This window comes from Falco peregrinus, chromosome 5 (genome assembly GCF_023634155.1).
Source record: "Falco peregrinus isolate bFalPer1 chromosome 5, bFalPer1.pri, whole genome shotgun sequence".
Classification (NCBI taxonomy): Eukaryota; Metazoa; Chordata; class Aves; order Falconiformes; family Falconidae; genus Falco; species Falco peregrinus.
Window position 1 is genome coordinate 94,745,980 of NC_073725.1, and position 16,284 is coordinate 94,762,263.

The following is a 16,284-nucleotide window of genomic DNA, read 5'->3' on the forward strand; positions in this document are numbered from 1 at the left end:
TGATGCAACACACTTAGACTTCAGATACACTAAATTTAACCTGTAATGAACTTACGGAAGTATGCCCAGTTACTCTTATGAACTGGGGGGTGGAAAAGTGCTAGTGTGTATTTTACTTCTCTTGTCCCTAACCAGGTCAGGTTTTGCTTCTGCAACAAAAGCAACAATGAATTTTTTTGCAGTCATCTTAGAACCACCTTTTGCCATTACTTACTGTCAAAGTCTTAGAGTTATGCAAAGTCACACCCAGTATTTGTGTGGATGTTTTAAGCAAACAGCCAACTCCAGTTACCCCGAGGAGGGTGCAACAAGCCCAGTGGGGTCTGTGTCTCTACGGCTGCTGCTCTGTGGAGCTGGTTCCTCTCCCTGCCTCTGGCAGCTACAAGCAGTGTCCTGAGTGCTGGCTTCAGCCCCTGTTTACTTTACAGATGCAGGCAACTGTAATTCTGGGCACACTTGTTATTTGTGTTATTTATCTGGTTCCTTTGTGAATCCTCCTGAGCCCTGAGTGATCTATTATTCTGATAAATTCCACAAATTCTCTGCATTGTGTGAGGACTTCTAAAAAATACAACCCTTCTTTGTTTCACCGGGATATATTTTACATACCTTAGACTTTTCTGACTAAAAGATGCTGGTACTTCTAGAAACAAAATCCCAGCAAGGCTTTATCATCAGTTGACAAACTTGTGTTAAGGTTTCCTGCCCCTCCACTGTGTGAAATATATGTGGATCCAATTAATATTATAGGAATGTGAAAGAAGTCTTGAAAACCCCCTTTGACACTGGGCTTTGAAAAATCTTGCTTCCTGGATTGTATGAGTGGTCAGGTGAATTTAACGGTCTTGTTAGTCAAAAAAGGCTCCCAGGAACCTTTGTAGAATTAAAATTACTTTTTATGACTTAAAGCCAGGCATTGTAGGCACAGCTTCATGTACTCTTGTACAAGGGTGTTTTGTAGATTAATTTCTACTTTTTGTTCCTGCTTTAATGATACCACTTAAAACCAGGCATAATATGTGCTTTAAGGCTCTGTTTCAGCATAAGTTTCAATTTCCACCTTCCCTCTCCTGTACAATGATGGATGCAGAGTTGTCACAAATATTTTAGTAATTGCTGCATCTTTCATGCCATGTGTCATAGGTCTGACTATTCAAATTTCACATTCAACTTAGAATAACCTCTCCCTGTGAGGAAGAGTAAGAACACATCTAATATATGTGTTGAAACACACGTGTACTCATTGTTTGTGGAGGATCTTTTCCCTTGATGAGGGTAACTCCAGAAAAAGGTAGTGTAAAAGACCTTGATTTCTGTAGGAGCATTTGGAAGGTGCTAAGGGGTGCTCCCCTAGGTCTAAGATGATTAGCAAAAATTATTGGGTAGGGCTGTCCAGGAGGAGCTTTTGCTCTCTTGGCTATAGCACAGGAAAATACAAATTCAGTGATAGATTGAAGTTAGGTAGCATGTCTCTAGTGTAACTGTTCATAAAGGATTTCTGTTGTCTCCTGGCCTCTTTCTTCCTTTCCTGGCTCAAAACACAGGTATGTTGTTAAATTAAATAAACAGTTTCCATTCAGTGCTTTCAATAAAAGGTGGTAGTGAATCTTGCTAAAGGGAGTAGAGAGCTTGGCTGCTTATAGCTCACTGCAGAAGGGCTAAGCTTTCTAGTTCAGTGGGTTTATTGGTTCTTAAAGAATTATGAATTTAGTTTGTGGTCATTTCTGGGAAAGTGCTTTCTCTTGGTCTGCGGGAGACTATTAATAGTGAGAGCAGTGCCACGTGCATTAAGAGAACCTTGGAGGTCCAAAAGAAAAACAGCATCTTTTGGGATCTGGGACTTGTTGCTACCTTCCTGTTAGACACAGTGGGAAAGAATTTTTCTTTTTTGAAGAAAAAGTAACATGATGGGTTGGGAAGTGGAGCTCTGAGTGTAGATTTTCTGAATCTGTATTTCAAACTTGATTTAGCACTGTGGATGACTTCAGAACAATATTGTCATAATTTTTGTTAGGATGAAATAAAACTTTTGAACCTCAAAATTTAAATTTGGGTTTCTTTCTGCACCCTCCCTCACTGGTGCGCGCTCTCTGTGTGACTTCCCTGCAGGTTTGTTTTCCAGCCAGTGTTTTGTACCAAGGTACTCTTAGTACTTTACAAACCAGTTAACCTCCCTCCCTGTTGTCTTTTCCTTCCGTGAGCTTTGAACCTCTGTCAGACAGAGATTACCTGATTTGAATTTAGTTTCCAAGTCAAGAAATTGATTTTTCAGTATTCCAGATATTCTGGGGTTCATTGCTGCCAAATGTTATCTCAGTGTAGCGCTCTGCTCCTTCCAGTTTTGTTTAGTTTTTTAAACCAAAGCTGTCGAACTTACTCAGCAAAGCCAATGGTAGTCTTTATCACATCTAACCTTGTACTGATATGTAAAGAGATCTTAAACGCTGCTTTTTCTCAAGCTTTTTATTTTCCCTTGGAAGTGAGGCCTCCTTACATGGGAAGGATAAACAAATTGTTTTGCAGTTCTCAGACTAACAAGTCTAGTACACTTTAGTTTGGGTTTTGTTTTTTTTTTTGTGGCCATAAGCTAAGAAGTCTATACTTTTTTGGTGGCCATAGATCAGCTGTGGTCACATGCCTTAATTTGGAGACAAACCCTAACATTCCTCCTTTAGTATCAATGGAAGAAAATGGTTGAAATTTAACCTCTAGTTTTCTTTTTTTTTTCAAATTACCATCTTAGAGTGAGACTGTCTCCAGGCAGGAAACATAGGTAACATGGATACCCAAATAGTTATGTCTGAATTATGCAAAACTGAGATTACCTGTGCATTGTTCATCATATTTTCTTGTTCCCCTTTCCATCATGGGGGTTCGGGTACTGTCCCCTTCCAGTGGTGAGTTAACGTGTATCTGAACTAATGCTGGAATTCAATTTGCAGTCGTAAAGGGGAGTAGAGGTGTGTGGGGCAAAACAGAGTAAGTGAGGAATGGGAAGAGTTGGGGAAGTGTTCTATTAAAACAAAAATGATAATTAAAATTTACCATATTCTGTAGTCTTAATAGTGTTAAACGATTTTATGGTTACTGTTAAACAGTGCACTGTCATGTGCAAGCTAATCAACCGTGCTAATCAACTGACATCTGTAATGGCTTTAGCATATTCTCCAATGGGTATTATTCTGCCTGCTAGTTCAGTTTAAGTGTTTTTTCTGTTATCATCTCACTCTGGGGTCAGTATTTCTGCTACTAGTTTGAAATTTGGCTGAAATGCAGTATTCAAGTTTTCAGGCAATATCTCAGTTTCTTTTTTTAAAAAAAACTTTACTTAAAAATATTTGAGCATTTTATTTCTATCCGTAAGAAGAGGAAAGTCTCTCGGGCTGAGTAACTTTTAAAGTGAAACTTCACAGGCATCAATGCAGATTAAGCTGCCTTGGTCTCAAGTAAGGAGAACGGGAAAAAAAGTATTGAAATGGGTTCAGCTATAACCATTCAGCTGTGACTTTGAGCTTTTCTTTCCTTTCACATCAGTGCTCTGTGCTGCGGCGGATTATTTTCTTGCATGTGACTTTGAGTGAGATAATCATAGACAGGATAGATTAAGGGTACCTGTGGCCATATCTCCTGAAGCTCAGTTCCTTGCTGAAATTGGTGAATTCTTCTATCTAGCTCCTCCATTCCCAGGCTATAGATATTTGAAAAGAGTAGGAAAAGGCTGGTAAGACTGTATATAAAATGTAAATTGCACATGTTTTACCTTCCGCACCCCTCCCCATGTTTACTTATATTCTTGAAGCATTTATGCCATTTTGCCTTTTTCTTTTTTCTTTTTTGTCTGTTCAACCATCTAAGACTGATGTGGTTTACTCCTTGTGAGTAGTTGCCTTGATGTAGAGCACTGTGCACGGCCTAGCGTTACACTTAGCTTCTCCATCACTGGAGGCAGTTTGAAAGATGCACAGAGCTTTGGAGCAGAAGACTCTCCAGAGGAGCTTGGTGCTGTTGGCTTCCCCAGCCAAAACTCCTCTGTGTCTGAACACTGAGTTGTGTTTTCAAAAAATATCTATCCAGTGTGTATATACTGGTTTAGAGAGTAATGTACTCAAAGATGTGTGCTAGCGGTAAATCCTTAAGGTTTTTTTTTTAAGGTCAGTTCATATATATATATATAGAGAGAGATATATGACTCCTCACCCTTGCCTACCATGGCAAAACGAGTAGATGTGTAACAGCTAAAGAAGAAGCAACAAAGGATCTGCTGTGTTCACCTGCTGGCCTTTTTCTCTGCTTATCTGGCCGTGAGGCAGAAAACGAGCCTGTGCGGTCTGTCCTCAGGTCAGCTTGCCTGTGGGTCATCTCTTGCTCTTGGCTCGCTCCTGCTCGGAGGGAGAAGGAAGAAACCGGTGCCTGAGGCTTATGGAAAGAAGAGAAACTTTCCATTACTGCTCATGTGGAGCAGTGTGTCTCACCAACAAGTTTACATCAAGTTTGTGCCAGTTTTGGTCTAGGAGGTTTCTCTCATAGATGTTGGTCTAGAAGAAACAAATATACATTTAGTATAATATTAAAATATTGAGTTCACACCTATGGTTAAGTGTATAAATGTGCCAGAGGACCCATGGAGGGGACAGTCATCTGCCTTAGTCATGTCATACAGTTGTTTGTTTTTTTCTGTATTATCCTTTGTGAGGTCACCTTACTAAGTTATGTAGAAAGCCGAATTAGTGGTTAAGAATAAAAACAATGCAGAAAACCTTGCCATCAGACCTCTGAAATGTAATGCGGAAAAGGCTGTCCTTTCTTGCTCTGAGTAAATTGGCCGGGAAAGTCTGCATTAAAATGTATTATTAAAGATTTTGAAATACGAAATCTTGGAGACTTTTTCCATTTAAAAGTAAAGTTGAGTCCAGAACTTTGTGGGAAGCCACAAGGCTCATGGTGGCGTTAGGGCAAGAGAGGTGCTGGTGGAGCCCAGGCACTTAGAGGCTCTCATCCTCAAATCTCTGTTAGGAATTTTTTTGCTTTTCTATTAGAAACAAATAACTGTATTGCTGCTTTTTTTCTGGAAAATGCCTGGCTAATTCAAGACAGAGGTCATTCTTTAAGTAACTAAAGAGATGGTCATGTGCTGAGATTTTCTTTCGGTATTGAGCTATACATGTGGCAAAATTATGTTACAGTTGAATAAATTTTCTGGTAGGTGCTTGAGCATTAATGAGACCCTTGGAAGGAAGGAAGGGATTTTCCTGCAGTTTTCTGTTTAATATATACTGTTAGATTGCTACATACTTTTTTACATATACAGCTAGCTGTAAATATGGTGTATACATATACATAGCTAGCAACATGTTCTACTGTTTAACCTACAAAATCTCTTTAAGTTTTTTTCAAGATCAAAGTGTACTGACTGTTTAGTTTTTCCACTGTTTTTTAGACAGAATGATTTTTCTCATATGTTGCAGTTCAGATTCTCAGTTTACGGAAAAGTTTAACGGGACAGAAATATTAAGTTTGTGTGCTCTCCTGTAGTGAGAGGGACAGAAAGGCTCGAGTGTACGTTTTGATGAGTATATTTGGGACTAAGAGCAGCAGTATTTTTTATAGGGAGCTTTGTAAATTAATTCCCTTCTTTGGAAAAGTTAGTTGGATACAGTGTGGGGTGTGTTGGCGTAAATTTTGGTGCAGTCTGGTGCTGAGAGTATTTGTGTTGAGTTTTGTATGCTTTTGAGTTGCAGTGTCCTGACAGGGTAATATATTGTCAAAACTTTTTTTTTTTTTTGAAAGTAGAGCGCCTACATTGCTGTTCTGTCTGGTGGCATTTAGTGGTCTGTCTGTGGTTAGGGTTTTTTTATTTTGTTGTTTGTTTGGCCGCTTTTAATTTTTCTGTGTTGGGAGGGAGTTTAGGAAATGCTTTGGGTTTGTGTTGGATTTTTTGTTTTTTGCAAGTGCTTGAAGACAGTCTGTTTTTACTCTGTGGCATTTCTTAGCTCCCTTGATGCCTCAGTTCATGTATATGGAACTGCCTGAATTTCAGTTACAAGGATGTGAAGCCCATCTCAAGGGTAGGATGGGTCTTGCTTGTCCTATATCTTGATTTTATGTAGATTCCCTACTTCTGAATGGGAGAAACATAAGGGCGAGCAGCATGTTCTGTTTTAAAAAAAAATAATATATATATATATATTTGAACTAAACTGTAGTACTGTGGGCAAATAAGAATATTGGAAATTCAGCAGTCTTTAAATTTTTGATGAAGAGGGAAGTACTGACAAATTGCTGTAGGTGACCCTCAGAGCTGGGTCAGCATGTGTGGGGCTCCCCAGCTGGGTGAGGCCATGCCCTGTGGGAGGTGGGTGTTAATATCAGCTGGGACAAGGTGAGATGTACAGACTGACTTTGTTCTGGCCAAGGAGTATCAAAGTGAAATATGTATGCAATGGAAAGTAATGAGTTATATTTGAGCAACCATGCAGGATAAAAGAACCTTTTGAAGTTATGATTTGTAGGAGGTGGAACCGGAGTTGTTTTGACAGAAATACTGTATTATTGGTACCCTCACCAGAGACCACTCTCTCTCTCTGTTAATACAAAGGCCCATTACGTGGGAATGAGGAATGGCTAATAAAAGCAATTCCAACTGCCAAAGGTCAGTCTTATTTTCAGAGACTAAGTATTGGCTCATCAGCAACGTCTCCTGCCATCCAAAGGCTTGCCGTGCTACTGGTCAGCAAGTTCTCTGGCAGCCCTGGAGAGCTGATAATGCAAATGCAGACATTGCAGTCATCAGAGTTATGGAAATAGAAATCAGGTAGTCAGGTCCCCCCCCCCCCCCCCCCCCCCCCGCTGCAGCTACACAGGGCATGGCATGTCCAACTACCTATTTGACCTTTTTTTTTTTTTTAAATAGCTTTGATTTATTTATCATATTTCTAGAGGCTTAGATTGTTTTGAAGTGATCTGTGACATCTTGTCATCTGTGTTCAAAGAATTTGTGACCTCAGCAAGTACCTTTCTTGGAACATCTGGTTGAAGGTGATGGCCCGTGTGTTATGAGAAGAGTGTGTGAAAGGGGTAAGTTAGAGGGGGAAGGCCTCAGGTGTACAAATTACAGGAATAGGGGCCTGAAAATAAGAGAGGAAATGCTTTATTTGTGACAGGTCACTCTTCTGGAGGGAAAGAAAAATAAATTTTGAAGTTCATTGTTGGTTTGAAATACCATTCCAAGAAAGGAGGTCTTCAGGGACAGAGCACAGGTTGTGTCATCAAGGGTGCATTGCAATTTTAACATGGTACGTTAACCGTAGGGTGTTGAAATGCAAGAGGCTGCTGCACTGATGCTGTGTAGCATGTTTTGGGAAGGCATTTAATAATCTGCTGAAGTATAGAGAAACGCATCTGTGTAACGGTAATAGGGGTATTTAAAATAGCAGAAACTAGCTTTTGGTGATGACTGGTGACTACTAATACATATTTTTAAATTTCAATGACACTTGTAGGAATTTAAAACCTTTCTTTGTGATAAATAGACAGTATTCCGATCGCTGTAAGTAAAGAATTTTTACCAGTGAGTTCCAGCCTGAAAGCTTTGGTACACTGTAAAAACTCCTTTTCCTTCTGAATAATTTTAAAGTACAATTTTGGAACCAAAGATGAGAATTTACTTGAAGACTGGAAGGGCGCTTGGTGGTATCTGGGGCACGCCAAGTCTGTATGCAGATGAACATCATGGCAAACCTAAAAAACTGCTGCTTGTGGCTTGAGAGTCATCCTTCGGCAGCCAGGACCTGCATCGCAGCTATGCTCTTGCTATTTGAAATAAAATGTCTTGGCTGATGCCTGTGCAGTTACTATTGTTATAGCAGGTGTTTTGTCTAAGAGGTGTCTTAAGTTCGTTTCTCCTGTGAGTAGAGATCTCGTTTGTTTGGTTTTCTAATACTATCAGCTTGTGTAACTAAAACTCTTCAAAATATTATGGAAAGAAAACACAGAGTATCTTTTTTGTTCTTTATTTCTCATCAGCTGGTTAATTGCAAGCTGGGACCTGGTTGGACAGGAAAAGCAAATAGGATGAAGTTAAGTTTTAAGGTCTGAAGAGTGAACTTTTGTGTGAATCTGCGTTGTCTCGTGGACTTTGTCTATTTACCAGTGTGTGAATGTTTCATGAAGTAATGTGGAAAAAGGCATATAATTCTGTTTCAATATCTATGTTTTGAATTAGAGTAGGTTAATTACTCATCAGCGTAACACCTTCACTGTACCAACATCAAACCCAGGCATAATTTAGCTTTAAATGATAGTGAATCAAGTTTGATATGTTTACTACCTTCAGAATGGGTCTTCCATGTACGTGGGGTCTGGAGTTGCTGTTGCTTAAGACTTACTAATGTTAAATCGTATCATGTAATTGCTTAAATTGAAGAAGTTAAAAGAGATTCCGATAAACATTCCCCTGTGAACTTGGGGAAAAATGTGAAGCTGGTTCCTTTGTGGAGTGTTCCCATGGATGTCTCAAAGCTGATTGATGTGGGCTGTCTCTGCGGGTAGTGCAAAGTGAGGACCTCTGGCTAGATATAAAGAGGCTCTCAAGTTGTTGATACACAGAGTTGGGGAAAGCGGTGGTCTTAAAAATAAGCAGGATTTTGGAGGACTTTAAATGTAATTCCTTAATTTTTTTTGTCTTGTGACTTCACTGCTTTTGTTAATGTGGAATGACTCTCCGTGGGAAGAGGCTCGGCAGAGTTAAAGGAGTTAAAGCTTTCTTTAGTAGTTACAGCTCTTAAATAGAAGAACTTCAGGGTACCAAGTTCAGAAACTCTGTCGGTTTTATGTTCAGAGAGGGTCTTAACATGGTGATGAGTAAGAGATACAAAGGAGAGATGCTTTGCGACACTGTTCGTGGAAAGATTAGTACACAAGGAGAGTGGCCATTCAATTACTACAGATGCTTTTTGTTCCAGTGAGAAAAGGGGGGACTGAAATAAGTGTAGGGCTAGGGAAGATGCTCTGTAAACCAGAACCAGTCGTGTGGTCTGTGTGCCGGGGAGATTTAGGTCAAGCGCAAGGGATGGATGGGCAGGGAATCGAAGCTGAAAGAGTCAATAAAATGCAGTGAGACAAGAGAATTTGTAATAAAACTCTCCACAGAGCAGTTGCTGGTTCTTCTATTTTAAGCTTTTAGAAATTAATTTTGTTTCAAATGATGCTTTTAATTAAGCCTCTGCTAAGGACACACAAGAGATGACTTTAATCCTACTTAGTGCTGGTTAATGAAGTTTCTCTAAAACTTTCTTCCTCCTTTTTGCGCTCACAGTTCAACTTCATCAGGGTGATTTGTCTGCTGTTGCTACCCCTGTAGGGATGGGGGGGCTGAGGAAGAGCCACAGGCAGCCTCACAACTACTACCTGCAAAGGCTGCTTCCTAATGAGCGGTGCTACCATGCAGCTGTGGAACAAAGATCTAATGAGACCCCCAAAGGAGTCAGAGCAACCACAATTTTCCTTAGAGCAACATTTTAAATTTTTCTTTGGAACAATCCACAGTATTGCCTCGTGGGTTTTTGCCTCTGTTCTTTGTCATACTTCTTTAACTGGTCAATTCTTATTTATTTACAGTCTTCAGGTGTGTTAGATGCATTTGCATTTCTTTCAGAAGTGTGCTTCTAGTGCTGGCTCTGTAATATTTCCTGAGTTTTGTTTTTTTTCAGAGCCTTTCCAATCTCTAGTATTAAATTGCTCAAATACCTTACTATCTAGGTTTGTTTGTTGGATGATGCCAGAGTTCAATTATTAATTTCCTTCAAGTGACAAAATCTATTCTGAGCTCTCATGTTGAGCTGGCACTATGTTTGTGTCAATGGAACAAATATATATGTTGGATTAAAAAAAAAAAACAACAAAACCCCCCCCACACACAACAGAAAAACCAAAAAAAAACCCCAAAACACATGGTGGTCAAATCTGGCAAAGGATAAGTCTGCCCTTGACTTGATATTTCCATATACCTTTAGCACTTTTGAGTTGGAGTCATCTCAACAGAGACAGATCCAGGGCTGTCTTGGTATTGGACCAAAGTCTGGAGATGAGCTGATGTTGGAGAAAGAATATCTTGTGCGAAAGTAGCACTTCTGAAGTGGGTTTGTTGTGTTTCTTTTGGATTTTCAAAAGCCTATGATTGGGGCATTTTTCAACTGAATTGTTTGTTTTGGGTTTTTTTGTGAGCATGGCAGAGTGAGTGTGTAGTTGCTATATGAAGTGAAAATATTGTAAGAGGCAGTGGCTTGATTCAGCCCACTATGTCAGTATTCCTTACTGAAACAAAGCATATTGGGTAGTTTTTCACAGCTAGTAACTTTGTTTTGAAGGAAATGACAAATGGATATTCCACGCCCACCCCCCAACAACAACAAAAAAACCAAAACTAAAAACCCACAAAAAAAACACACAAACAAACCAAAACAAAAAAACTGGGCTACTTGAAGCTGCTGAGGGGCATTCCATGCTCATCAGTGCATCTTCTTTTTATGATGCCCTGTGGAGATGACTTTATCATTAACTAAAGTGTAGATCTTGTAATTTATCAAGATGAGATTCTGGTATTTCTTTTCCTTTGCAAAGATATGCTGACCTCTAGTGTCAGTACATCAATTTTCTGTTTTGTGGTTTGTGATCAATACAGAAAAATAAGTTCTAGGTCTCTGTAGCTCTCCGAAGTTCCAGGACTTTCTGATTAGCTTAGACTCAGTGACACTATGAATTCCTCTAGCTCAGATTCAAAAGTTGAACTTGTCAGCCAGATCTGACAAGTTCCATTTCTATATATAGAAATAGTAGATCCCCAAAGGTGGAATTTTTGCTTTTTACACTTGGCTCTGGGTAGTAAAAATTAAGGTCACTGAATAAAATTACTGACTTTTGAACCTTTCCCAAACTTTCTGTTTCTTTCAGATATTCATGTCCATCACTTGCTATGTTATGTGATTTGAAAGTACATAGATTTTGGAAAGCAAATTTTGAAGGAAGAAAAATCAAGTTGAATTTTTTTGTATGTGCTTTCATCCTATGTAACTTGTTTGGCTGGTGTTGTTTTATTCTCACTGTCCCTTGGCTGTCTTCAACAGACTTCTCAGAGGAACTCATGAGAATTTGGTTATCTCTGAAAGTCAAAGAAATGTATAATAAATAAATTAAATCCATTGTTTTTTCCTGGTGTGTTTGTACCACTTCACAGGTTTGCTTTCTTACTGTTCTGAAATATCTCTGGCTTCTCCTGAAACAAGAGCACTGTCAAGTACTAGGAAGCATTCTAATTAAAAAAAAAAAATATATATTTCCTTTTAAATATTCTGTGGGTATTACTCTTTGTTTCTTTACCATCTTTTCCCACCACAGCAGGTGCTGCTTCTTGTTATTCTTTCTGGCCTTTACATACAAAGTGCTCAATTTCTGTGGAGGTAATTTAAGTCCATTTATTTCCAAAAGCACCGCAATGATGTTGTGGATTTGCCCCTTTGCTTCTGCAAAACGAGGGGAGGTAAAATTATTCTTTGCTTTTAATACTGCATTACTCTCAGTTTGTAAGTTGTGACATATTTCAAACATTACAATGAAATGGCAAGGAGCTGGGACCTTCTCTGCGTACTCTTCCTTGCTTCTTTCTGAATGTGGCTGATCTGAAAAACAGCCAGGGTTATCCAGGAGCTTTGAAGGTGACAGAGATGCAACATGGTCATCTGATTTTTGAATCCCTGCATTGGCAGTGAATAGCTTTACAGATTATTTCAGTCTGCTAGATGATTGGAGTAAGTGTGAAATGAAAAGTAACTCACTGCAGCCTTTCTAATATAATAGACACTTATCTGTTACCTCTGATGGGGATCTAATTTTTAGATTGATTAAAAACCTTTTTTTTTCCTCTAAAGGGTAAAGGTGAGCTGTAGTGGTACTCGTACTTTTTTTTTTTTTTTTTAATCAGTTTCAAGCAACAAGCATATTCCGGTGCCAAATATTCACTGAGCGTCTATTAACAGCCTAGTACCATCGTCCAACTTGTCAGAGGTGCCGAAGGGAGAAGGCAAGGGAGCCTGTGGTGGGTCTCGTGTTTAGCAGCCCTTCGTGTGCCTGTTGGTGGCACACTGGGATGGCATTGGCAGAGGAAACCTCCTTTTTAGCTTCCCTTCTTTAATAGGAAGGTTGTAGCTCAAGAATGAACTGGGGAGAAACTTCAAGAATTGTTATACTTTGGTGTCTGCTTGGTGTTAAATGGGTGTGCATATGAACTCACATCTTCCTTTGTAAAGAACTGACGTTATTGAGCATAAGGCAGTGTTTATCTGGTTTAAAGCTATAAATGTGAACGTTAAGTGTCGTGTTTTAAAAATGAAATTTGGGATATTCAGCAATAGGTCCTAGATTAGCAATATATGGCAGAACAGAGAGAAAATGAAGCGTTTAAAGTAATTAAAATCTTACGAGGTTAGCCAGCTGGTAACTACCATTCTTTACTTTAGATATTAAAATTCATTAAAATATAACACAGGCAGTGGTTGGGACGTATTTTTATGATTATATTCCCACATATAAGACTTCTCAATTTATTTAGCTTCAAAGCACTTTTTTTCTGGCCTGAAATGGAGCTGTCATGTTCTGCTTTGCCCAGAAAACTTGAAGAACAAAATCAAATTAATTTAGCTTTTCCATCGGGGCTTGGGTGGTTTTTTTTTTTTTTTCTTTTTTTCCTTTCCTTGTAAGACTGCAAGAAAGCTGACATAGAGATATACTTTAGTATTCCTACTCTATCTCCTCCCCGTCTGGCTACCCTCACTGCTCAGGGCAGACACTGGAGCTATGAAATAGCTATTTTCCATGGGCTAGGCTGGTGATGCTCAAGTAGGATTTGGCGCTGCAGCCCAAACCTGGGGGTGTCCTGAGATGCTGCCATGCCTGGATGGTGTGGTGCTGGCACAGCCGTGGCTTCAGCTGGCAGTGGGAGCAGCGCGGCCGGGGCTGTGTGCTGGCCAGGTCTTTGGTTGTCCTGCCCAGGGATAACCTCCCTTAGAGAAAGGCTTTGCAGATGGCCCTTGGAATCACAGGGTCGGGGATGACCAAGCCCAGGTTTGCAGTTTCAACAAAAAGTATTTTTTCTTTTCTGTTTAGGTTGGGTTTGTTTGTATGTTTTGAGGGTTTGTTTGTTTTAAGTTCTGAACTGCAGGTTGGACAGAAAATGGTTTTTTTCCCTTATGTGATGTCCTCAGTATGTGTGTCTGATGTCCGGCTTTCTGGCTTCTGGAAGGGAAGAAATATTATGTTGCCAAAGTACTGTTGTACTTTTGTTTGCTTTTTTTAACACACAAACTTACCAGAATTTATTGTACTTAACAAGACTCCTTTTGGAAACCAGTAACGTTTTACTTGCATGTGATAAACTTCAGATCTTAAGTCTATGAGAACTGGGTATGGTTTCTCAAACTGTTTGGGGAATATTCTCCCCTGCCTTGTCATCTTTTAGGTACTTGGGAGTTGCTGTACCCCTACAGTAAGCTTTCCTCTTGCACCAGCTTTGCTGGCAGCAGGTGCCTGCTGAGAGATCGATACCTGTTACTTGAGAGAAATCTGAAGTTTTGGTTTTGTTTGTTTTCTGGTTTAGAAACACATGGGAAAAGTCAGAAAGCAATACCTCTAACAGAATGGAGGAGAGGGTGCTGCTGTTGGCGCAGTGTGCCTTGCTGCGGAAGCTGATAGCGTACCCTGCGTGAGCCAGGGATCGTAAGATGAGAGAAGATAAGCTTCTTGTGGCAAAGGGCTGTGCAACCTCAGTGGGTTTTTTGAGGAGATTAAATTCTCCTAGTGGATAGTGGGGTGGGGATGTATCAGAGGGGACACTGTATGATCTGTCTTTCTGGGATGCTTAGCCTGAAATTCAGACACTCAGTTTGCAGAAGTACTGAAATCTTTTAACTGTCTTGTGAAATAACAGTTCACATGGAAAAATCAAGTTCAAATGTCACAAATTCGGGTCTTCAGAATTCATGCCTGCTTTCTGGACCTTAATATTTCTGTGCATTTGTCTGTGGAGTACTTTAGAAGGAACGGTTTGGTCTGGTCTGTGTGTGCAGAACCTCAAATTTTACCCAGCTGCTCTGCCTCTGAAGAAGGAGGATGCTGTGGAAGTGACACACACAAAATATAAAGGCCACAGTTGTCATGCAACTTGAGAAAATGTACTGTAAAGCTTTATTTGGGCGTGGGGGCTGGGAAGTAAAATGTTATACTCGGGCTAGTAGGGCTTGACAAACTCTTTATCGCCTAGCCAGTGACAGAGGTAGAAATGGAAGCCAGCAAGTAAGTTGTACTATGGGTGTCATTATACCTGATGCTGAGTGTGACAAGCTTATGGGATGATTTTTCCGTTTTTCTGCATCATCAGGCTTCTACAGTGCTGTTACACATACCAAGTACAAATTCAGAATGGGGAAAAAAAAAAAGAATAGATTAGACATGGCTTTAATTAAATCGGGTTTTGCACATGTTCATATTGTTGCTAGCATGGTTGCAAGGCAAGTGCAATGTGAGCTGTCTTGTAACAAATGCATTAAGCTTCTCTGCTTTCTGTATGATTACACCTCGTGTACTCCCTTTCTTTAGAAGTACTGTATCTTACAAATAAATGAATGCTGGAGATTGGTGGGAAGTAGGAACTACATACAAAATCAGTTTACCCATCAGCTCTGCTCCTACTGGAGTATGTAACTTCCAACACCTCATACATGTACCTAAATGTGATGCATGTATATAACCTCCTGTTGAAGGTCATAGGAAAAAAGAGGAACGTTGGAGGATCTGTCAACTTTTTAATTAACGAGGAAGTCAGTTCTTAGGGATCGTAGAGGGATTCAGTTTTATGTTTGTTCTTTTTAACAGGTTAAACCTGGCTGCTGGAAAGACTGAACATTCAGTTCATCTGGGACTGAACGAGAATTACTGAATTTAGGTGACTGAAGATGCTGCTGCTCTGGAAACAGTTGTTCCTGGTCTCACTTGTTGGCTGTCTTGGAGGTAACAAAATACAATCATCTCTAACTTCCAGTTTAGAGCTATGTATAAATCTCAAGATCCCAGATTTGAACTGTGCTTGAGGAATAGAACAGGAAGGCTTTGAAACGTGACTGTCACGTAGAGTTTAAAACCCAAACATGTAATAGATTAAATAATACAAAATATTAACAATGAATGAATTAAAATAACTTTTTTCTCCAAAGTTATTACATGGGAATATGTTTTCAAAGCCAGGAGAAGATATTTGAATGCATTAAAGATTGTTAGTTATTAGTAATGCATGCTTTGTAGGTATGCTGATTGAATAGCTACTATACGTGGTTTTATTTAATTGGTAACTTTAAATTCTTGCTGTAACTGGGGATGGTTGCTACAGCCTTTGTCAAAACTTTGTTTACTTTAAAATGGGTTTATTCATGAGGACTAGTGATATGTTATTGCTGCACTAGTTCAGCAGTTTGGAGCTTTGCTTTTCCTGCTATGCCAGACAATTCTCAGTGTTTGGAACTTTTACTGCTTTTCAGGTCGTCTCTCTCCTGCCACGTTAGCGCTTCTGAATTTTCTCTATCGAGGTCAATGCTCATAGCAGCAGCAGAAGTCCCTTGCTTTCCTTGTCGATCTCCTCATTCAGCATGCGTTCTGGTTGAGCATCCTTAGTAATACCAAGATGCGTGTGAGGGGGAGAGGCAAGGCGAGGCTCCTGTTCTGTTCTCAGGGGTTGGACTCTTGGCAATTTTGGTGCGTGTTGGTGTTGCCAGGGTTGCAAAGGGCAAGCGTAGCTGATGGAGCCCAAATTACCTACACGCATCCTCTTCAGAACAGTCCATGCTACTTCGGGGAGGAGGATAGTACATGTGCATGTACTTTAATTGAAACATGTAAATGAAATGGTTTATAGCCTGGGTCTATTGCAAATAGATGTGTTTTCTTTACAAGAACTCTAATGCAGAGATAGATAGCAGATGCTGTGGTTGGCCTGTGCAGTCACCCAGCTGTGCTTACTTACGGATACTGCAGCCTCTTCTCTCATCCCTCTTGCTCCTGTAACCTGTTGTTATGTTCTGGCTGCCCTCAGGAGGATTGAATTGCCGCGTGAGGTGCACAGAAACATAAATGAGTAAGGTATATGGATTTAGCTTTCTACAGAGGCTCAGAAGGCCAGGATTTGTTTTTGGCTTAATCAAAAACTTCGAATAAAGGGAAGCCTTATTATCTGTATAGTGAAAGGTC

The 16,284-nt window shown here is 39.9% G+C and overlaps 1 protein-coding gene across 2 annotated transcripts in view; it reads left to right on the plus strand.

Annotated features, from left to right (window-relative positions):
• CNTN3 (contactin 3) overlaps positions 1-16,284 on the plus strand; it is a 107,427-nt gene that overhangs the window by 11,572 nt on the left and 79,571 nt on the right. For both annotated transcript variants that reach the window (XM_055806237.1, XM_055806238.1), the window contains exon 2: positions 14,920-15,054. In XM_055806237.1, the coding sequence (XP_055662212.1) occupies positions 15,000-15,054 (55 nt within the window). In that variant the 5' untranslated portion in view covers positions 14,920-14,999. The remainder of the gene's footprint in view (positions 1-14,919; positions 15,055-16,284) is intronic.